Source organism: Falco punctatus (genome assembly GCF_963210335.1).
Source record: "Falco punctatus genome assembly, chromosome: 2".
In the NCBI taxonomy this organism is placed as follows: Eukaryota; Metazoa; Chordata; class Aves; order Falconiformes; family Falconidae; genus Falco; species Falco punctatus.
The window spans coordinates 4,439,691-4,459,561 of record NC_137581.1 but is presented as its reverse complement, the minus strand read 5'-3'; the positions used below and the strand labels follow the sequence as shown (position 1 = coordinate 4,459,561).

Below are 19,871 nucleotides of genomic sequence, written 5' to 3'. Positions count from 1 at the left end.
TGGAAGTGTTCTGCTTTGTTGCCTGCTCCGTATTTTTGTGGTGCTTTGGAGGCTTTTTTTTAATTCCCTGACCTCTCTCCCATGGTTGATATGCCTCTAATTCCAACAATTGCACAGAAAATAAGCAAGGTTAGTGCTGTGCTGGTTCACACCATAGCAGTTGAACGTGGCCACCGTTCCTCTTTCAGACTTTGTACTCACAAAGAAAAATCACTGAAAGTGTGTACCCCAAAGAGCCTCATTATCTGTTACCCATGAAAGGGCTTTGATCCTGCAGGGCAGCCTTGATACGTGGTTGGCCATTTCAGAAGCATTTTTACTATAGCAATACACACTTCTCTTCATACACCTGTCTTGCTAACAGCCTTGACATTGTGCAGGAAGACCTAGTGTAAAGTGACTTCCCAATGCAAAAATAATTCCAGGAGTACCTCATTGAACACACTTCATCATCTTCTACCAGGATGCAAACAATGTCTTCTTGATTTCCAGGTCCTAGCGATGTGTTTGCTTGCAGAAGGCCAGCAGCTGTACCTACACTGGAGTCACAAGGTGGGATGAGCCAGGGCTTTCTTGGTAACTCTAACACATGCTTTAAATTAATTGAGTCTGTGGTGTTTTCCTGCATGGAAAACATCTTAGATTTATGAGAGAGGAGGAGGAGATGGAAGAGGTTAATCTTAGGAGGCTTTAGATGCCTATAAGAGCGATATTTCCACCTGAGCTGATCGCCTAAACTCCCTTTGCAGTCAGTGGAGGTAAATGAATCCTCTGAGGATGCAGTTCATCCAGCTGCTCATAGACATCTACATTAAAATGAGATGAATCACAGTTCAAAAAAAGCATGTTTTTCCCCCACTGACTCTAAAAGAAGCCTGCAGTGATTCATTCAGGTGAAGTCTATATTTGACAGGCCTACATGCGGTAACATGAAGACAAAAGCAAAATTTTCGTGAGAAGCACTGCATAATTTTCTGTAGCAGACTCCAGCAGCAGCGAAAAAATTGGCTGCAATCTCTGCAGAAGAGAAAGTGGCTTTCCCAAGGAATCCTGGTGCCTTATGCCTTTTGGTCTTTGGGTAGTTTGGGAAATGCCATGTGGAGTTTTGAAGGTGCAGAAACAAATCTTTGGAGAACTGTTGCTGCAAAATGATGCATTAGTATCACCTTCCTTAAGAAATTCTTGAGGCTATATGAGGCATTTTAAAAATGAGCCTCTAGCCATGCAGTTTAGAACGTAATGTGATTGTGAATCTCACAGTAGGAGGGAATAGCTGAACATGCAGATACTTGATCCTGTGTTTCTTCATTTAAATAATGAAAACACAGACACCCTTACTATTGGAAACCAACTTACAGAAGAACCAGAAAGATGTAGAACAATTTATATATAAAAAACCCAACAATAATTGAGACTGCATCCTTGCGTGGAACAGATTAGGAATGGATTATTAAGGTGTTGATCTGTAGGATCCCCCTGAAGAATGGTTAAGGCCTTGGTCCAATTTCTACTTGCTCTTAGTTCTCAGCAGATAGATGATGTACAAAGAAGAGCCTGCCGTCACCACTGTGCTGGTACCAAACTGAGCAAGAAGCCAAAGAATAGACTGAGCTACCTCCTCACTTTTTTGGTTAAAATCATGTCTTAATTATGGGAGTGTTTGCTGAAGCCTGTTGCAAAGCAGCTCATAACATAAGGAAGCTGTGCTGCTGTCCCTTTTGTGTGGAATTCATCACTTCTGAATTTAGCCACCTGCAGGTTAGAGATCTAACATAAACTGATTGTCTGTGCTCCAGCTACATCAACACAGAGAGAGAGAGGCGTCTTCCCTCATAAAGCGAATGGGAATGGATCACCTCTGGAAATCCCTCTCTTTCTCCAATGATTCTAGAGGGAGCCCTGAAGGCTGATTAGTTGGGTACCCAACTCTTAAGATCAGTCTTGCTATACAGAAAAGCCAGTCGATAGCACTGTTGGCCGGGTTTGAGTCCCTTTGGATCTCTCCGTCTCTGAACTGGCAATCTCGTGCATCCTAAACTTACCGAGTCCAAGCTGCTTACATAAACCTGTGGGTCAAATGGATGGCACAGCCTGTGCAGGGATGCTGATGCTGATTTATGTCTTTGTCTCCCCAGATTGGGACTTTTCTTGTCCTGGGCTTCTCTATCACAGCCCTCTTTATATTATCAGTACTCTGGGGAGATCAATGGAAAACTGTGCGCCTGTCGTTCCAGGTAAGAGGGGCTGGGAGGTCTGTTTGAAAGAACAACTTGTTCATAGAAGTATTTTGTGGTAATTGGTAGAAAATATTCCATATCGTGGGTGTTTTTCACATGGGTTTTCCTGGCAGGGTACATGGTTTCGGGTAAAGTTTTATTATGACTTAACATGTCCTGTTGGGAGAAAGGAAACCCAGACTTGAGGCTGAATTTCAAGCTCTCTGATCTACAACACGTCTCAGTTTGGGAAGTCACATCCTTTTCTTTTTTTTTTTTTTTTTTTTTTCTTTTTGGCAAAAAGTAGGTCTGCTGTTAATTTGCAGGTGCCCAGGGCAGGTAAATCAGACCTCTTTGATGGGTAGGATTGCTGGAGCAAGAACTTTCTCTATAATCAGATCCTTCCAGTCCAGCAGCTTTAGCATTAGCACAACTTAAGTCTTCTGTAACTCAGGAGAGTCCTCTTCTGAGGGCAGGACAGCACTGAGTTTTTGGGGAGCAGGTGGGGAACGCTGGATTCAGGTGGGACAACAATGCAAGAGGTCAGCGTGCATAGTCTGTTGCTCTCCTCAACTCTCACCAGATCTGAAGATGGAGGCAAGGGCTGCCCAGTGCTGTTTAGTGTCTGAGCATTCATATCCCCACATGTATTGGGAAGGAAGAAGGATGTAGCCTTTGAGTACACAGCTGCCTTGCAGATGTCATTTGGGCCTATCACCTCTCCCCGCTGTGGCTTGCTGCTTGTGAGTGTTGGGAGAGCAATCAGAGATGTGGTGTTTGTGGGGTGTGGTTAATTGCATGTTCCTGCTCTACAGAGGCTGGTAACTGTTGGGCTACGTGCTGGCAAAGGTAACGAGAACCCATCAGCTTCTCCTTCCCCTTACAGACTCCAGAGGAGGTGGATGAGGAGGAGACACAAGGGTCTTTGGGTTCCCCACAGCCACAGGTGGTGTTTATTTCAGGTGTCCATGCCCTTTGGGATGTTTTGCATGGCCTCCTGCTGCTGTTCCCAAAGGACATGAATCTCTTGTAGATTATGTGTCATGTCCATTAGCCCTGCATGATGTCTCAGGGCTGTCTCAGATATCCTGGACATCTCAGTTGGCACCTCTGTTTACACAACTGAATCCTGCTTCTGATCGAAGGATGTTGGTATCAGGTGTCCAGGGCAGACAGTATCACATGCAATAACATCTCTCAATGACTGCTGCTTTCTTTAACCTTTCCAGCTTAGAGGATCAGCATGGATTAAGCAAAAGGAAAGGCTTGTATCTGGATAGCTTTTTTTCCTAGCACATACCTTGCTAACTCTCGGTTCTGGCTGGAGCAGAAATCTGACGAGCATGAGAAAATGGACTGGTTTCTTTGGCAGATTTGCCTAGTTTTATGAAAAGTGTGTCATACCAACATCCATTCAGCATCTCCACAAGTGACAAACTGTTTCTGCTTGGTTTCCAGCTCTGCTCATGCATTCCTGTTAAGCACAGAAGCGATTCTTAGCTTCTGATATCCTTGTTTAATTTTTAAGGTGAAAAAATCAAGTCCAGTTACTGTATCTGTGCAGCAATAGGCATTATCTAATATATCTCCTTCTCCTATACCACAGTATATGTTCCATGCAGGTGTAAATATCACATTTTATCACTCAGCTTTGTTGACACCAAGTTAGTGATTTAGCTGCAGTGTGACATGGAGATGACTATTACCTAGATGGGATTGGATTGGGTTAGACTGGATTAAACTGGCCACTCCCCAGAAGATGCTCCCAGATTATGGCACAGAGTAATGGCAATTGTGCCCTCATGGACGTGGACAGCTGTGTGGGGCAGTAAGGAGCACTCCTCAGCCTGGGTAGGTGGCCTGGCTGGGGGACATATCTCTCCCCCAACTCCAGAGTTGTTTGGTGGATCCAACACAGGTGTGGGAGAGAGGTCAAGCTGCTGGTATCTGCAGCCAGAGCCCATCCAGGTGGAAGCTGCAGCTGTGCTGACGCTTGATTCCATCTGTCTCCACACATCATCCTTTGACTAAAATTCTTTTCTTTCCTTGCCAGATCACAGCTCCCTATCTCCACATAGGGGCAATAACTATCATGGTCCTCCTGTCCTGGCCGGTGGCTCTTCATGCCATCAGAGCAGATAAGAAAGGTACAGTAGCTCTGCTTCCTGCTCCCTATACGACAAAAGGCGTGTATTAGTGTGGGAAAAGAGGCATGCAGGAGCCCTTTCTTCCACACCTGCACTCCAGTTGGAGGAAACTTTTAATGTCTGTGTATCCAAGGGAAGTAAGTGGGACTGTGGCTTGGACTGTGCACTGTCCTGTGGCTGTGCAGGTGTGTTGCTGGCTTGCTTGCTCCCTTGCACAGTTTTGCCTTATATCAGGGCAGTGACCAGCCTTGAGAGAGAGGAGATCAGCAGAAGCACCCATGTTCTGAGTCATGCGTGGAAATTTGTTCAGCCCTCTGTGGGAGAAAGCAGCCAGCGGCAGCTCTCCTGGCTGATGTTTGTTTGTTATACTCAGCTTTTCTGTCTCAGAAGGGATCTCCAGTCCAGTCAATCCACTTCAGGCTGGTGCATCTCAGGAGAAGCCAGCTGAGATAGGGGAAAGAGCTTTTTGATCACTTCCCAGTGTTATCTCATGGGAAGTTTCCATCCATCTCTGAGAAGTATGACCAAGTAGTGTAAGGACAAGACCAGGGGCTAGGAACAGCTGCAGAAGAGCCTGGCTCTGGGGCTGGCTGTTTTTCTCTGATCTAGTCTCTCCATATAGTCAAGATTATCTACTGATTGTTAAATACATAAGGTACGAAATGTTAAGAAGAAAAAAGAAAAGAAAAAAGAGGAAAAAAAAAAGGGGGGGATTTGTAGAGGAATGAAGGCAGGTTAATTAACATTGATGATATACAGCTGTGGGCTGGCTTTGCTGATGTGGATAAGGTGCAGCTGTGGCTGGCTCCCGTTAAGTAGTTAAATATCACTGAGGATAGTGGAAGAGGGGGTTGCATGGAGGAGCAGCAGTGTGGTTTGATTTCTGGAGGAAGGTGAAACAGCATGGACAGTAGAATCTGACTGATGGTAAAAGCTTTGTTGCAGCCTAGTAGTTTGTTTGTGATCCAACGATCTACATGACACCTGTCTGCAGATCTTGATTGGTAATAAAAATCACAGACAGAATGGGCTGGTGAAAGCGTTTTTTTTCTTGCCCAAGGTTGTTCTTATTGAACTGCAACTGGGGAGGTTGGGAGGGAATAGGCTGGGACCCTAGATGTTACTGTCCACCATGCCTGATGGACCCTCTGATCAATAAGTCAGCTTGGTGTAAGCCCAGGTTACTTCAGAGCCACTGGGACAATGTGCAGAGGGGTGGTGGTCCTATTCAGGAAAGAGATGTTGGTACGTAGGTGCTTGTTTCTCAGAGGAACTGTTTTGTTCCCTGAAGCAAAGGCTTACTGGGGCTCTTGTGCAGTGTGTCAACAGACTCCAGAGAAGACCATAGGTAATCAGTTGGCAAGTTTCTGAGATGCAATGCCCGTGCAGTCAGTCTGTAGGGTTCTGTAGGTCACACGTGGAAGGTTGCTGACGACAATCTGAATGAACCAGGGAAATATTCACCTTAAAGGGATGTAACATAGTTGAAGAGGGTTCCTCCTCTTCACTGTGAATGAAACTTCAAAATGTTACTTGTTTCTACGTGAGTAAGAAAAAAATTAGCATCCTTCTGTTGAGGATTGCTTTTCTACAGGTGGGGGATATTTCATTGCACCACTTCTAAAGAAAAAGAAATTAAGGCCATGTCTTGCTATTAAGAGATAGTGAGATGTCATTAAAGCACAAAATCTGCAGTTCTGACTTAGTCTATGTCCTTGCTTTGACCAGCTTGTTTTCCTGGGTTGCATTGTTTGGAGAGAAAGTGAAAATTAGGGGAGGAAAGGATGGAAAAAGGGATGGGACAAAGCCCAACAGCTACTTCGCTGGAGGGCTGTATTAAAAGTCAAGCCGCAAGGCAAACCCGTACATTACTTCATGGATTAACTCTAGCCTTCCTCCTTCAAATTCTTTCAGTTGTTCAGGTGATAATTGTTGGTCCATACCTGGCTATCCTTCTCTTTCTTTTCTTGATACCTCTGGGGATGTACTCTCCTTGCATCAGAGAGATGGGGACACTTGGACCAAAGCCAGCCCTCATTGGACACCGTGGAGCACCAATGGTAGGTCTGGAGAAGTTATTTTACATCATGTCTTCAACCTGTGTCTCGCTACCTTCATCATCATCTGTGTTTTTCCATGAAATCTGTGAAGGGTAGAAGGGGAGACATTTCTGTTTGGAACTGCATGCCAAAGGCATCACTGCATGGATTTGCTAGCCAGGATAATGCTGTTCCTGAGGGACAGGATGGATTTGGTGGCTAAAGCAGAAGAAAACAAACAGCAGACTTTAACAAGATAGTGATGTTCCCTTAATAAAAGACAGAGGCTTTACAAAGAGACAGAAAGTACTTACAGAGTCCCCCGGAGTGTGTTTGAAACTTACCTGCTCATGCATCCTTTTTTTTCCAGTTGGCACCAGAAAACACTGAGATGTCCTTTCAGAAGACAATTGAACATGGTGGGGATGGTCTTGAAACAGACGTCACCATTAGGTAAGGGGAAAACATCGCATCTCACAGAATATATACTGCTTCTTCCAACAGCTGCCTTTGGAGACACACAACTCCAGGCAATTAGTTTTTACTGATGGCTTGGACAGGGTCCCACAGGTGACACGTGATGATGGGGGCTGTAGGGCATGGTTGTTCTCAGGCAAGTCAGTAAGTTATTGATTTAACAATCGTTATTTCTACAGGGTATTTCAAATGCTTTGCAGTCTATAAAGACAAGTTCCTACCCTAGCCTGACCTCTAGGCCACAGTGAGGGCTGTAGGTTGGCCTGCAAACCAACAGAAAATTGTGTTCAGACTTCCGACAGCATTGTCCTAATTATTACATCTTTAATTGCCTTTGTTTGGGGCATCCGTTGCCATGAATTGCTAACAGGATGCTCTGCAGGATGAGTGGTTTCTGGGTGCTGAGTGAGAAAAATAGAAATGCTTAGATCGTCTACTAATGTAGACCTTCCCATAACGGAAGAATTTGCCTTTCCATCCATTTAGCCTTCAGTCCTCTGAAACCCATAGAAACACTTTGGTGTCAGCAAAAAGATTTCAACCATAAGCTGCTATCCATATTTGGGGCAGTGGCTGGCAGGCATAAATGCGACCATCTCTATGTTGCCCCTGGGGAAACTGAGGCACAGATAGGCATGACTTCTCCAAGGTCACCCAACAGTATTTAATCTGGAAATAACCTTGTGTCTTCAGCCTCAGCCTTCCTCCCTGTCCCAGCATCTCCACTGAGGGAGGCTGTACTGCTGCATTCACACATTGTCTTCTGACCTGGTGTGAGTCTGCTCATGCCATGAATGAACTTGCACCTCAGGTGACCCGAACTCTTGCTCTCCAACAGCTATGATGGAGTTCCTTTCCTCATGCATGACAGCACCTTGAGGAGGACAACTAACATCAAGGAGGTCTACCCCAATGACACTGCTCAAAATGCCGCGCTGTTCTCCTGGGATACCCTGGAGGAGTTAAATGCTGGAACGTGGTTTCTTAAGGTAAGCACCAGGAAGGACTGTCATCAACTGAATGTAGAAAAGACATTAGCTGGCTACTACTTAATAGCAGGAATATTAGGAGAGGAACTACTGTTCATTGGGAGTTGAGCCAAACTCAGAGAATTCAATAGAAAACCTTCAGTTTGGGTCTCCTTGCTTTGTCCTGTTGGCCTTTAGGTTTAGGAGACCTATAGCAGTTGGCTGGTGGCTGTTCTTGTGGCTTCTTATCATGGCAGCAGCAGAACACATGGGCTGGGGGAAGAACACAAGACCTACTTGTGCACGGTGCTGTGTGTAATAGTCATAGTTAACGTGGTGGGAGAGAGAAGCACAGCAGAGCTAGCTGTGAACTGTGTAGTCGAGGTCCCAGAAGCAATGTCATCACAGCCTGGCTTAATTTCCCCTGTTTCTCAGGTAGAAGAGCTAAGCAAAATACAATATCCTCACCTGACAAAGGCTGATGTCAAACTTTTTCCCTCTTAGAGGTACAATTTTTTTGCATGCAGCTGACTCCCAGAGGCGACTGCCTGATTGATTTCCTTTTCTGTATTTGTTTATTTCCAGGACAAACCATTTTCATGCATGAGCTCACTGTCAAGGGCAGATCAAAACCAGGCAATGAATCAGTCAATTTACAAGCTAAGTAATTTCTTGCGCCTCGCAGACAGTCAGAATAAACTTGTGATATTTGATCTCTACCGTCCTCCAGAGAAACATCCTTACAGGAATTCATGGATCAACAGAACCCTGGAAGTCATCCTCAATGAGTCGGGGATTAGACCCCATCTGGTAGGGTGGCCTCACTCCTCCACATCTCTTTTTCTTGCTCTCTGAATTGGGACTTTGGGGTCATACGCTGCATGATTTCCCCTGCAAAAGGTCCATCGCTTTGCATTTCATTTGTTTTAAGAGGCATCGTTTAGAGGATATCCCTACTATTGGTTCCTCAGCAGGTACAAAATAGCGTAGCCCTACAGCAGCACAGGGAAATAAGCCAGTGTATATACCAACTGATGCCATTGTCCCCAAACAGCATCCTTTCATCGTAATAAATGGAAGCCTACTCCCTGTCACCCATGCTCATTTTATATATTGCATAGAAACTCCTGGCTTAAATTAAAACACAGGGATCTGGGAGCCTTCATTGCCTTCCTCCTTCCCCTGGCAATGGATTAATGCTAAACTCTTGAGGATCAGGTTATGCACCCATCAATATCTGGGCAGTTACTCTGGTCTGTGCTGAAGATCTCTTTTCCCATGCTGGGAGAGTGGGAGAACAGAATATTTTCTGTTGACTTTCCCATAAACCAAAGCTGTCTTTTCATTCATGTCAAACATTGCATCTTTTGTTGGGCTGTGTGAAATGTAGTCGCTGATTTCAAGTTGATAAGCTAGGAGCCGTGAATACTTATTTCTTGATGAAAGTGACTTGCAAGTTTTAACCCTGCATCCAAATGTTCTTTGATCATGGAGAGAAACATGTCGTTTGACAGGCTGGGTTAATCCCCTCAAGACATTATCTTTACAGGGTTTGTGTGAAGGGCAGGGTGTATTAGTACGTCTGTTGTGAATTTACTGGGTGGTCTTGTTGCCCACAGGTCCTATGGCTGGAGAATGACATGAGGTCCTTTGTTCAATCTGTTGCTCCTGGCTTTCAGCAGACAGTGGGCAGTAAGGCCCCGGTTGAAGACCTATTGATGGACAATATTGTCAAACTCAATCTGGCCTACACGGAAATGTCCAGCGAAGATATCCGGTAGGTTGCAGTTTCAGCCCCAAATACCCGTCAGTAGACTGCATCTGGGCTGTGTTTGCCTCATGCATGTGGCAATGTCTCCCTCCAGTGACTAGCTCCAGGATCTATAGCATTTTGAGAAGAGCTTCTTTAGATCAAGTGACCATCCCTGTTGTGTTTTGGGAGTGAAGGACTGTAGCTCACTCCTACTGTTGACATTGTGTGTGATCAAGAGGTGGCATATGTAATTACACCCCCCCTGTGCCCAAGTCCCTATTTACTTGCCCAGGATCTGAGGATCTCCTGGGTAGAATAACACAACTGTCTCCTGATTTCATGTCCTTTCATTCAGGCCACCTTCAGTCCATCAACTCTGAATCATGGAGAATGGACAACCGTTTAACCTCCCATAGCTCTTCCACCACGTCAGTGTGAGTGCATAATGCTGCAGTGAGAGACCATCACCCACTTGTAGCTGGTGTTTTGGAGACTTCATTTCTTGTGTCTGTTACTACCAGTACTCTGTTGCTTCTGACACACTGACAATATCATCTCTTCAATGGAAAGCTCCACGTTCTTTCATGAATTTCCAAAATGGCTGTCTTATATGAAGAGAAGAAGAAAAAAAAAGTAAAAAAAAAAAAAGAAAAAAACAATCTGCTCAGCTCTCCTTTTTAAAACAGTTTTATTTCCCCAGTGCACAAAAATATTTAAATCCAATTTTAAAAAAAAAGAAAAGAAAAAGTTTAATCATTTGGATAAGAGTAATGTTAGTGTTTTCTCAATGACAATTTTCACAGGATGTAAAATACTAGGTAGATCCATTTGGGTAAACCCTGGATAGATCCTAGGTAGATTTACAAATGGTGATATTAATGATATATATTGCTTTATCGTTATACAGAGTATGATCTTACTTCATATTGTTCCAATAGCCTGTAAAAACTTGAAAAATGATGAGTTGATGCAGCAAGCATGACAAACATTAGTAGCCAGCTTTGAGGTGGTTTCGAACACCCAACTGAGAGATTACAGAATCACAGAATTGTTTAGGTTGGAAAAGACCTTTCAGATCATCAAGTCCAACCCTTAACCCAGCACTGCCAAGTCCACCACTAAACCATATCCCTAAGCACCAAGTCTACACGTTTTTTAAATTATCTCCAGCGATGGTGACTCTACCGCTTCCCTGGGCAGCCTGTTCCAATGCTTGACCCACTTTTTGGGGAAGAAATGTTTCCCAATCTCCAATCTAAACCTCCCCTGGAGCAACTTGAGGCCATTTCCTCTTGTCCTGTTGCTTGTTACTTGGGAGGAGAGACTGACCCACTACTGACCTCGCTACAACCTCCTTTACAAACACATTATTACACTGATTCATATGGCAGAAGGGTAAGAAAATGTTGACCTTTTGGACATTTTACCTGCATTTACTTCTAGCAGATCAGCTATTCTGTATTGACCAGTTGTGAATGGTTAAGTATAGGCTGGTTGGCTTTCCTTTCTCCTCTTACCTAGGTCCTAAAGCAAGCCTTTCCTACAGAACATTGCTGTCTCTCCTTGATTCAGCCCAAAGGAAGTACTAGCCTCCTTGCTTAACGAAGGCTATTGCCTTTTGGTCTTTTAAAGGAAATATGCTGAGGCAAACATCACCACCAACCTCTATGTGGTCAACGAGCCATGGCTTTTCTCCCTGGCGTGGTGTTCTGGGGCACACTCTGTGACCACCAATGCTGTCCACATGCTGAAGAATCTCAGCCAGCCACTCTTCCTCATGGTAAGTGAAAATCGTTCCTGTCCCAGGGGTAGGAAGTAGAGTTGGGATGTTCATGGTTACTTTTGGAGACCATGGGTCGGTTCATGGATAAAGGACACTTTGCATGAAAAGGACTTGAGTTGAAACCTGGCTTCTCTGGAACCTCTGAGCCACTACAGATAGCACCAAAACCTTCTTCTTTTTTCTCTTGGCTCAGGTAGAAGCAACCTGCTTGTTAGGATTTGCAACCTAGGCCTTGAGATGACTGAAAAAAAAAGTCATATTGAGACTTGTGAAGGGAGAAAGGAACAGCCTTTTGAGGGCACAAGCTGATGCATGAGGATTTCCACTTCTAAAATTTTTAAGCATCTTATTGATGTCAGAAGGTCCTCATTTCCCAGGGCTTCCCACTGCCCTTCTCAAACTTGGTCTTGTTCCACAAGCCTGAGGGAAACAACCATAGAAATAACCCTTCCTTGACGGGAGGAATTTTTTCACATAATTTGTGTATTCCCTGTTCTGCCTTGGACAACCTACAGGTCTAAGAAGCACCTGAGGCACTGGTCCCACCAGAGTTCCTGCAAGCCTAAAGGGGTTACTATGTAGAATCACTGGCTTCAGATGCTTGAAGTAGGTTTTATGATGCTCCCATTCAGACAACTGCAGTGTTTCAGTCCATTTTGAGGATGAGTGAGACTATGCCATCTAAGGGTGAATCTTCAGATGCTCTTAGACTTAAAGTAGGAGCCACCCCAGACCCTCTGTGGTGTTCACTAAAGGACAGTTTTGCCAGAGAAAATAAGATGCCACCAGTTAATATTAATGATGGAGGGAATGAGAGACCTACAGGGCCTGACCGTACAAACAAGAGGTCCCTGTTATATTCACCATGAAGTGGTACAGTCTTCTTGATCACACAACAGACCTGTTTTTATGAAGGATGATGATTTGGCACCAGCAGCTACTGGTGAGTGGCCACTTTGAAATGCCACCAAATGCTTTAAACACCTGAGGGATGTTACAGCACATGCAAACCAGGCAGCTGAATGGCTATATTTGAGCAGCAAGAAAGAGCAACTCTTTTGCATATCTTGGGGTCCTTGGTGGTGGACACATCCTCTTGTTCTCTTCCAGACTCCGCAGCAGTACAACATCATGTGGATCCTGACAGATCTGACCTCTGTGCTCCTCATCTCACTTATCTTTGCTCTGCACTGGTAACTACCAAGTTGTTAATGGCCATCCTAACCTCATGTTTTATGCCAGGTGAAGGGAAGGAGGGATGCTTTCAGGTGGTGTAAAGGATTAAAACTGCTCTTGAGAACATTGTTTTGCTTCGGGAACTGGAGGAAAACCCTCAAAGTCTCCAAAAACATCTCTGCTTCTCCTGCTTGCTCTCATTTTCTCTTTCCATTTTGGCAGCTCAGGCATCACCTGCCCTCAGAAATTCAGTGGAGACCTGGTGGATTTACAGTAGCAACATAAGCCAGTTATCAAAGCTGGGCTAAGAAAGGAACTGATTTTTTAATTATTACTATTTAGACACTGTTGCATTGGACTGACTTAGAAGGAAAGCTCTCAATGTTAATATTTGAACAACTTGTGTCTCTCTGTCTGCATACACCAGAGCACCTGAGGAAATCCATCCTCCCAGATGAAAATGTTCGAGTGTGTCGCAGATGCCATATTTTGTTTCCTTTCATGCTGTCACAGACATTGCCACTGTTTAATAAGTGGGAAATGTGGGAAATTCATGGCACAGGCTCACTCCAGCAGGTCAGGTGGCTGCTGGATGCTCTGCTCTGTCAGGGTGGAAAGAGGAACTTGCCTCTGCTCTTATCCCAGTGGTTCTCAAGGAAAGCAGGAGGTGCTGGGCTCAGCTCTTCAGCTGGCCAGATGTGGATGGGTGGAAGGACCAGCCCAGCCAGCCCAGGGGTGTCTTCTGCAGCAGTGCTGCAAGTGACAGCAAGGGGAAAGTTTGGGAAGCTGCTGGGTGAGCAGTCTGGATTGCTTGTAACCATGACTTGTGCTTGTAACCATGACTTGCTTTGGCATAGGAAAGGGTGGCAGCTCTAACTTTGCTCTGGGATTGTGGAGAAATGAATTAGTGGCAGTATAGCCAGGTGACAAACTAGCAGATGTGCAAGCATGTTTGCTGAGTATCCAGGCTTTTCTCTTCCCAAGGCAAAGCGGCTCCTTCCCTTCCTTCCCCTCTCACCCTGCCCTGCTCTTCTCGGGTCCTGCTTTGGCGGCTTTCGTTTTGCTTTCAAGGCTGCAGGTTGCAGGATGATTTGCAATCACCCCCGCAATACATCACAACCACCATCAGACCTTCCCATGCCTGTGTGCTCCAGGCTTGTGTTCGTGCTGCGTGCACATTTCCCAGGACCCTTCAGATACTCCTGATCCAGCCAAATAACCCCCTCTTCTGCCGAGAGTGATGGGCCAGCAGCGGTGCCTGAGTGCCCTGTGTGGTCTTGTTTGAATGCATCAAAATCACAATTTTAAAATCCTTGGCTGCTTAGGAACCAGCAGCTGCAAACATTTCTGAGGCTTTTGAACTCTTAAATATTTCTTAGAAAGCAGGGCTTAGTGATGATGTTTGCTTTCAAAATGCTGTTGCACACATGAGGCGTAGATGCTTAGACATCAGCCATGCACTGGATTCCCTTCTCGGTAAGGACCTGAGCAAATCCCAAAATAAAATGCCATTTCTGCCCTGAAAAAGTAGAAAAAAGGTGTCCAGGGCACTAGGGATCTGAGAGGGGAACCACAGCAAGCAGTGACCTGACCCAGTGCTTTGCCGCTTGCAGGTGGCGAGAGCGGAGTTTCTCCTGCTGTGCTCCTGATGGTGGCCCGATGCTGGAGAGCGGCACCTACAACAAGTTCAGGACAGGTGAGCAGGGCAAGGAGAGCCGGGAGCGGCATCCTGCTCAGAGCTGTGTCCTCAGAGACACTGGGCTCCTGATGGATGGGTTGGTGACGGGTACCCATGCTGTGGTGAAAACTGGCTGTGTCTTGGGGTGTCTCAATCTCAGGTGAAAATGACAGTTATTTTTTCCCCTCTGTTCACCACTGGTGAGGCCAGGTCTAGGCATTGGGTCCAGTATCAGCAGGTACAAAATGATCAGGCTCCCCAGTATCAGCAGGTACAAAATGGGAGCGAGCTCAGTGGGACCACTAAGCTGGAGGACGTGGCATTTGAGATCTGGGTTTGCACAGTGGAAGCGAATGTCAAGGGGCATCATCACTGTCTGCAACGATCTAATGGGAGGTTGTAAGGAAGATGGAGCCAGATGTTTCTTGGATGTGCAATGACAACAATATAAGCTGCAACCTTGGAAATTTTTACTAGATGTAAAGAGAAAAAATGAGGATGGTCAGATACTGGAATACGGGCCCAGACAGGTGGGGAATATCCACCCTCAAAGATGTTCAAAGCCCTAAACAGGCCAATCTAATTGGCCCTGCTTCAAGCAGAGGTTGGGGCAGAGACTTCCAGATGTCCCCTCCCATATGCATTACTCTGTGATGCTGTGAAAAGGGAGCCCAGAGGCTCTGAGCACTTGGGTCTGCAAGGCAGGATGGGATGGGCTGAGGACCCTCCCATGCACCAGGTTTCTGCACCCATGGAGCTATCATCCAGATAAATTGACTCAACCTGGTCTGCACACATTTTCAGCCAGGTTCTGTTTGCTCATTGCAGCTGGCAGAACAACTGCAGAAGTTGTAGCAGCTCACTATGTGTCCCCTTTTCTAGAGCTCAGCGACATGCCTGCCATCATGGCCTGACATAGGCAAGGAGGGGACCTGCCATCTTGATGAGGACTGGAGAGCAGACCCTCCCCTGCTGCCCCTTCCTGCAATGTAAACACCAGCCTGCCAAAGGGGCTAGCTGGGGGGTGTGTGTGTGGTGGTATCGGGGCTCAGATCCACCTGGTGAAGAGGAGCCATTTCGCTTCATGACCCTGCTGGAGATGAGCACTGAGGTTCCTCTCCTACAGTTTTTCTTGCAATCCCATGGCTGGCAGGGATCCCTGGGGTGTAGGGGAGCACAGATGGGGTTGCAGCCATGAAGAAGCTGCGCACCACGGTAAGATGCAACAGCCACATGGGAGCCACCATTTACCTCTGAGACCACCGGCATCCCACAGGGCAATCATCCTGCAATCCCTGTGAGCGAGCCGTCTGTTTCCACAGCTGTGTTTTACACACGCTGCAAACATCTGAACATTCTCCAGTTGCCCTCATTTTCAACTGCCCATGTTTCTACTGTTAACCAGCCTTTTTCTGTACATGCTCCCTTCTCACAAGTGTCCTCCATCCCCAAGAGCACGCTTGCCCCACCACGATGGTCAGCTGCTACCGGCTGGGTCATTAGGGTCCGTACCTTTCTATAACACAGGCAGTGGTGGGTTAGGTTTTCCTTTCCCCCACTCTTGCCCTGCCATAGTCCCTAACAAGACAGTCTCTTCACTGTGGCTGTAAGCGAGGGCATATCTTCCCATGGATGATGAAGGACTTTTTGGTACCTTGGCTATGTAGATAACTGGGACTATGACCAGGAGCACACCATTTTTCTTCAGAAGGACTGAGCTGCATGTGATTTGGTCCCCCCAAGGGTCCTGTTTGCTTTTCCCTTGGGCAAGTCTGTATACTTGTGCTGCATCCTGGGATTTGTTCTGATTTTCATTTCTCCCACAGTGGCTGCTGGCACACAGCGGGGAAGGGGGTCTATGCCCTGATCTGCAGGGGAGATGTGAGCATCTCCTAGGTTTAAGCCATAAATTTCTACTTGGACAGATAAGAAGACCACATTTTTTGTAAATTGAAAGTGCTGTTTTAAATACATTTTAGCTCTCCTATCCTGTTTTGTTCTTATTTCAGCAAGCTGGGAAAGGGGAAGAAAACTGTAGTCTTTACCTGAATCATGCTATAGACATTTTCTCATACATGAGCACCATGTAGCTCAGTGTTTTTGCTAAATAAAGCTATCACAGGGAAACATTAAGTTTCAGGTAAGTGTGCTGAGAAGCACTCAAACCTTTCCAAGTTGCAGTTTTGGAGTATTTCGGAGGCTAGAAATGCAAAAAGGCAGCATCCTCCTTTGGAAAAAGGCTCAAGGGCTGGTGGATTGGTATAGAGCAGCTCCAGATTTATGAAGCACTGGGAAAGGGTGCTACGGATGGTGTTAAACCACCTCCTCGTGCCCCGCAGCCATAGCTCATTCTTATCTTTTTGTGGGTACCACCCATGTGGAGGTATGTGAGCAGCAAAAATCAGAGGTGGGTGGTGTGTGGGTTGAGTGGTGGTGTACACCATGGGGTCCTCAGCCTGTTCCCTGGTGTCCAGTTGAGAGATTTGGCTGTGGTCCCCCAGCCACTGCTTTTAGTATGTATTAGGAAAAGCCACCTGAACGTGCCTTTGTCCATGTATCTGGCTGCTGTTTGGCCATTACACAGTGGTATCTCCCCATACTCACCTTCCTCATCCTCAGCAGCCTTGTTCAGGCAGAGCCTGGCCAATTAGACCTGTGGTCTCTTGTGATGTCTTACACCCTGTCACATCTCAGCTCCTATTTTTGTTGCTTCACAGCTAGCAGGGTCTGGCCATGCCGTTCACCACGTGCCTGGTAGTCTGACTCCTTCACACAAACATTTCACCCAGTACTTCCTACATCCAGTGATTCAGCTCAAAACTGGACTTTGTAGAAGAACCAGACCTTGTCCGAGAGGACAAGCAATGGACACTCCATGCACTCCAGTGTTCTTTTTACCCCCAAAAAAAGGATTTCACTTAATTTCCAGTCTGAGAACACTGATAATTTCATAGAATCATAGAATAGTTTGGGTTGGAAGAGACCTTAAAGATCATCTAGTTCCAGCTCTCCCTGCAATGGGCAGGGACACCTTCCACCAGACCACGCTGTTTAATTTGCTCCCCACTGCTGGATTCTCTCATTAGGAGTCCCACTCTGCAAGGAGAAATCTTGTCCCCAGTGAGGACCTGGGAGCCCTGAGCCCAACCTTCCTGTGGAGACACCACCACAACCGCGCAGCACAGAACAGCCTCCCACAAGCCACTTGATGCTTTTTAATAGGGTATTTTGCTTGGACATATGTTTTTCATGTTACATCACTTGCTGTGAATACAAAGAGGCCAGCAGACGCTAATACATAAGACACAAAGGCACACGCACACAAAGTCCCAGCACCCCTCAAAATAGGGTGTCAGCATGGGAGGCTGACAGAGCTGTGAGTGGAGGGATGAGGGTGGTGGCAGGGAAAAGCTGGCCCAGGACAGCCCTGGAAAACATTGCTGAGTGTGCTGTGGGAGGCAGGGATGGCTGGAGACTCACAAAAAGCAGTGGTGGCGGGGGTGGAGTGATGGGTATGTCTATGGACAGCTGGAATCCCTGGAACAGCTGGATCATGGCATCTGGGGAGGGGAGAGAAGCATCAGAGATGGATGGTGAGAAGGCAGCTTGGCTCCCAATGTAGCCTTGGCTGGTGTAACCATGCTCCCATCACCAGAGTGCCTTGGGTAGGGGGATGGTGGGGGAAGGAGATCTCCTAGCAGCCCTGTCTGGCTGGTGGATGACTCCGTGCAGCATCTCATTCACTTTGGTGGAGCAATCGAGGTCCAAAGTCACTGCTGCCTCCTGGTCCGATGTCGCGATCCTTGAGGTCCAGTGGGCAGTTCTGCCAACTCTGCCTGGTGTTGGAGGACTGAGCCCAGATGAGCTTAACAGAACAACACACAACACCCTACAATATGGACTTTTATGAAAGCAACCAAGCTCAGCCCAGTGTGCGGGACCAAAAGAGGTGTCCCACATTTAATGAGATCCATTCAGTGTCAGCGATGCCAGCATCAGATCTTGGTGGACAATTATCACCCCTCCTGGTGCTCCACACATGCTCCTTTGAAGCCTGGATTTTGGAAAGGCACCCAAGGCTCCTGCCCCTGCATCTCCCCCAAACACAATATGGCTTCAGCCTCCTCTCTGCTGGCAAGTCCTATCTCCGCTCCAAAGCAGGCTGTTCTGCACCACGTTGTGCATGGGACAACCAGCCAGCAGATCAGTACAACCAGCCAATGATGGAGAAAAGCCTACTGAAATTAAGGGTCTGCCCTTGCTGTGAGTGGTTCAGGTCCAGCTGGGACTCATGAAGAGCCATTTTAGACAGCAACACACACAAAAGCACGATAAAATCATTAGCTGTTTGCAAACCAGATGGACAAGTCCATGTTTAAATTATAGCTCAACACAGGCTTGACCTCAGTCTTCCAAGCATGGGGACTTCAAAACTCCAACATCCGTATTGAAGCTTGCAGTAAAGATCCTCCCAGGGTTAATTTGTCTGGGCACAGGGGGAAAAAGGAGATAATTCTTCTTACAAGCGTCACTTCCAGCTGAGCCTGTAAATTGAGAAAGATGTGTCCTACTCATCGTCTGGCAATCATGGCTCTGGGGGAATCCCTGGGTGAGGGACTGTCCTGTAGGTTGCCCTCAGCCCTGAGTCAGCATCCAGATACCGGCACGAAATGCAGGATATATTTTTTTTTCCTTTTTAATATTTTAAAAAATAAATAGAAGAAGAAACAAAACTTTCAAATTTGTTCTTTAAATATTTCCAGCATTGCACAGACAGCATTTAGTACTCTAGCCTGTTCGGTCAGTAGTTTGTTTATTCTGATTCCTAGTTAAAATGTTCTCCTCCCAGACTGCTTTTTCTTTCTGTTCTTCTTAAGAACACAACATATTCTTTTGTAATGTCAAGAAACAAGCCCTGTGGTGTTCATTTACAGCTTGGGTCAGGGCTCTGCTAATCCCCTTCAAATCTGAAATGCCCATAGCCTCACCAAAAAGCTGTTAGCATCCTGACAGCTCTCTCTTACTTAAGAAAAACAAACCAAACCAAACCAAACCAAACCAAACCAAGCCACACACACACACACACACACACACAAATCCTCTTCCAAGAGCCTTTGCGATGCCAGCCATTGGGATCAGGCAAACCTCCTGCTGGAGTGTCTTTGCTCAGTCACTGTCTGAGAGCAGTGGTGTCCCCTGGAAATCTTTGAGGTGTAAGATGGAGTTGGGTTGCAGGGTGAGGAAGGAGAACGGGAGGTCAGAGATAGTCATCTTCGCTGGAAGGGGAGGTGGGATTTGAGCCCTCAAGGTCAGAGTCCAGCGAACTCCCTGATGGTGTTCGGCTCATCTTCCACATCTGGGAGGCAAAGGTTCTTCCCCAGCTGCATGGGTATCCAACAGGCTTCAGCTGGTGAATTAGCCCCATGGCCACCTGCCAGTGGCTTCTTGCAGTTCACTTGCTACCCTTTGCACTCCTCTGTTTGCTCATGGCTGTTAGCATCTGGCTGATGTACGAGGTCAAAAGATCATCCATCTTGTAACCCTGAAGAGGGGAGAGAAGATGTTACTTGCCTTTAGAGCACAATATACAGTCTCTGGCTCGTGGCTCTTGAACACACTGGCTGCCAGTTTTTG

The 19,871-nt window shown here is 46.4% G+C and overlaps 2 protein-coding genes across 9 annotated transcripts in view; one reads left to right on the top strand and one right to left on the bottom strand.

Moving 5' to 3' along the window:
- Positions 1–16,224, top strand: part of GDPD4 (glycerophosphodiester phosphodiesterase domain containing 4) — a 44,836-nt gene extending 28,612 nt beyond the window's left edge. For 2 of the 3 annotated variants that reach the window (XM_080374782.1, XM_080374783.1), the window contains 12 exons: positions 493–552; positions 2,136–2,234; positions 4,270–4,363; positions 6,278–6,423; positions 6,773–6,855; positions 7,718–7,868; positions 8,433–8,657; positions 9,467–9,624; positions 11,233–11,380; positions 12,494–12,576; positions 14,173–14,255; positions 15,120–16,224. In XM_080374782.1, coding sequence (XP_080230908.1) covers positions 493–552; positions 2,136–2,234; positions 4,270–4,363; positions 6,278–6,423; positions 6,773–6,855; positions 7,718–7,868; positions 8,433–8,657; positions 9,467–9,624; positions 11,233–11,380; positions 12,494–12,576; positions 14,173–14,255; positions 15,120–15,151 — 1,362 coding nt within the window. In that variant the 3' untranslated portion in view covers positions 15,152–16,224. The remainder of the gene's footprint in view (positions 1–492; positions 553–2,135; positions 2,235–4,269; positions 4,364–6,277; positions 6,424–6,772; positions 6,856–7,717; positions 7,869–8,432; positions 8,658–9,466; positions 9,625–11,232; positions 11,381–12,493; positions 12,577–14,172; positions 14,256–15,119) is intronic. The other variant, XM_080374784.1, reaches the window with a different exon arrangement.
- The window catches only part of MYO7A (myosin VIIA), a 114,436-nt gene continuing 110,129 nt past the window's right edge, over positions 15,565–19,871 (bottom strand). For all 6 annotated transcript variants that reach the window (XM_080374780.1, XM_080374779.1, XM_080374775.1 and 3 more), the window contains one exon: positions 15,565–19,779. In XM_080374780.1, coding sequence (XP_080230906.1) covers positions 19,690–19,779 — 90 coding nt within the window. In that variant the 3' untranslated portion in view covers positions 15,565–19,689. The remainder of the gene's footprint in view (positions 19,780–19,871) is intronic.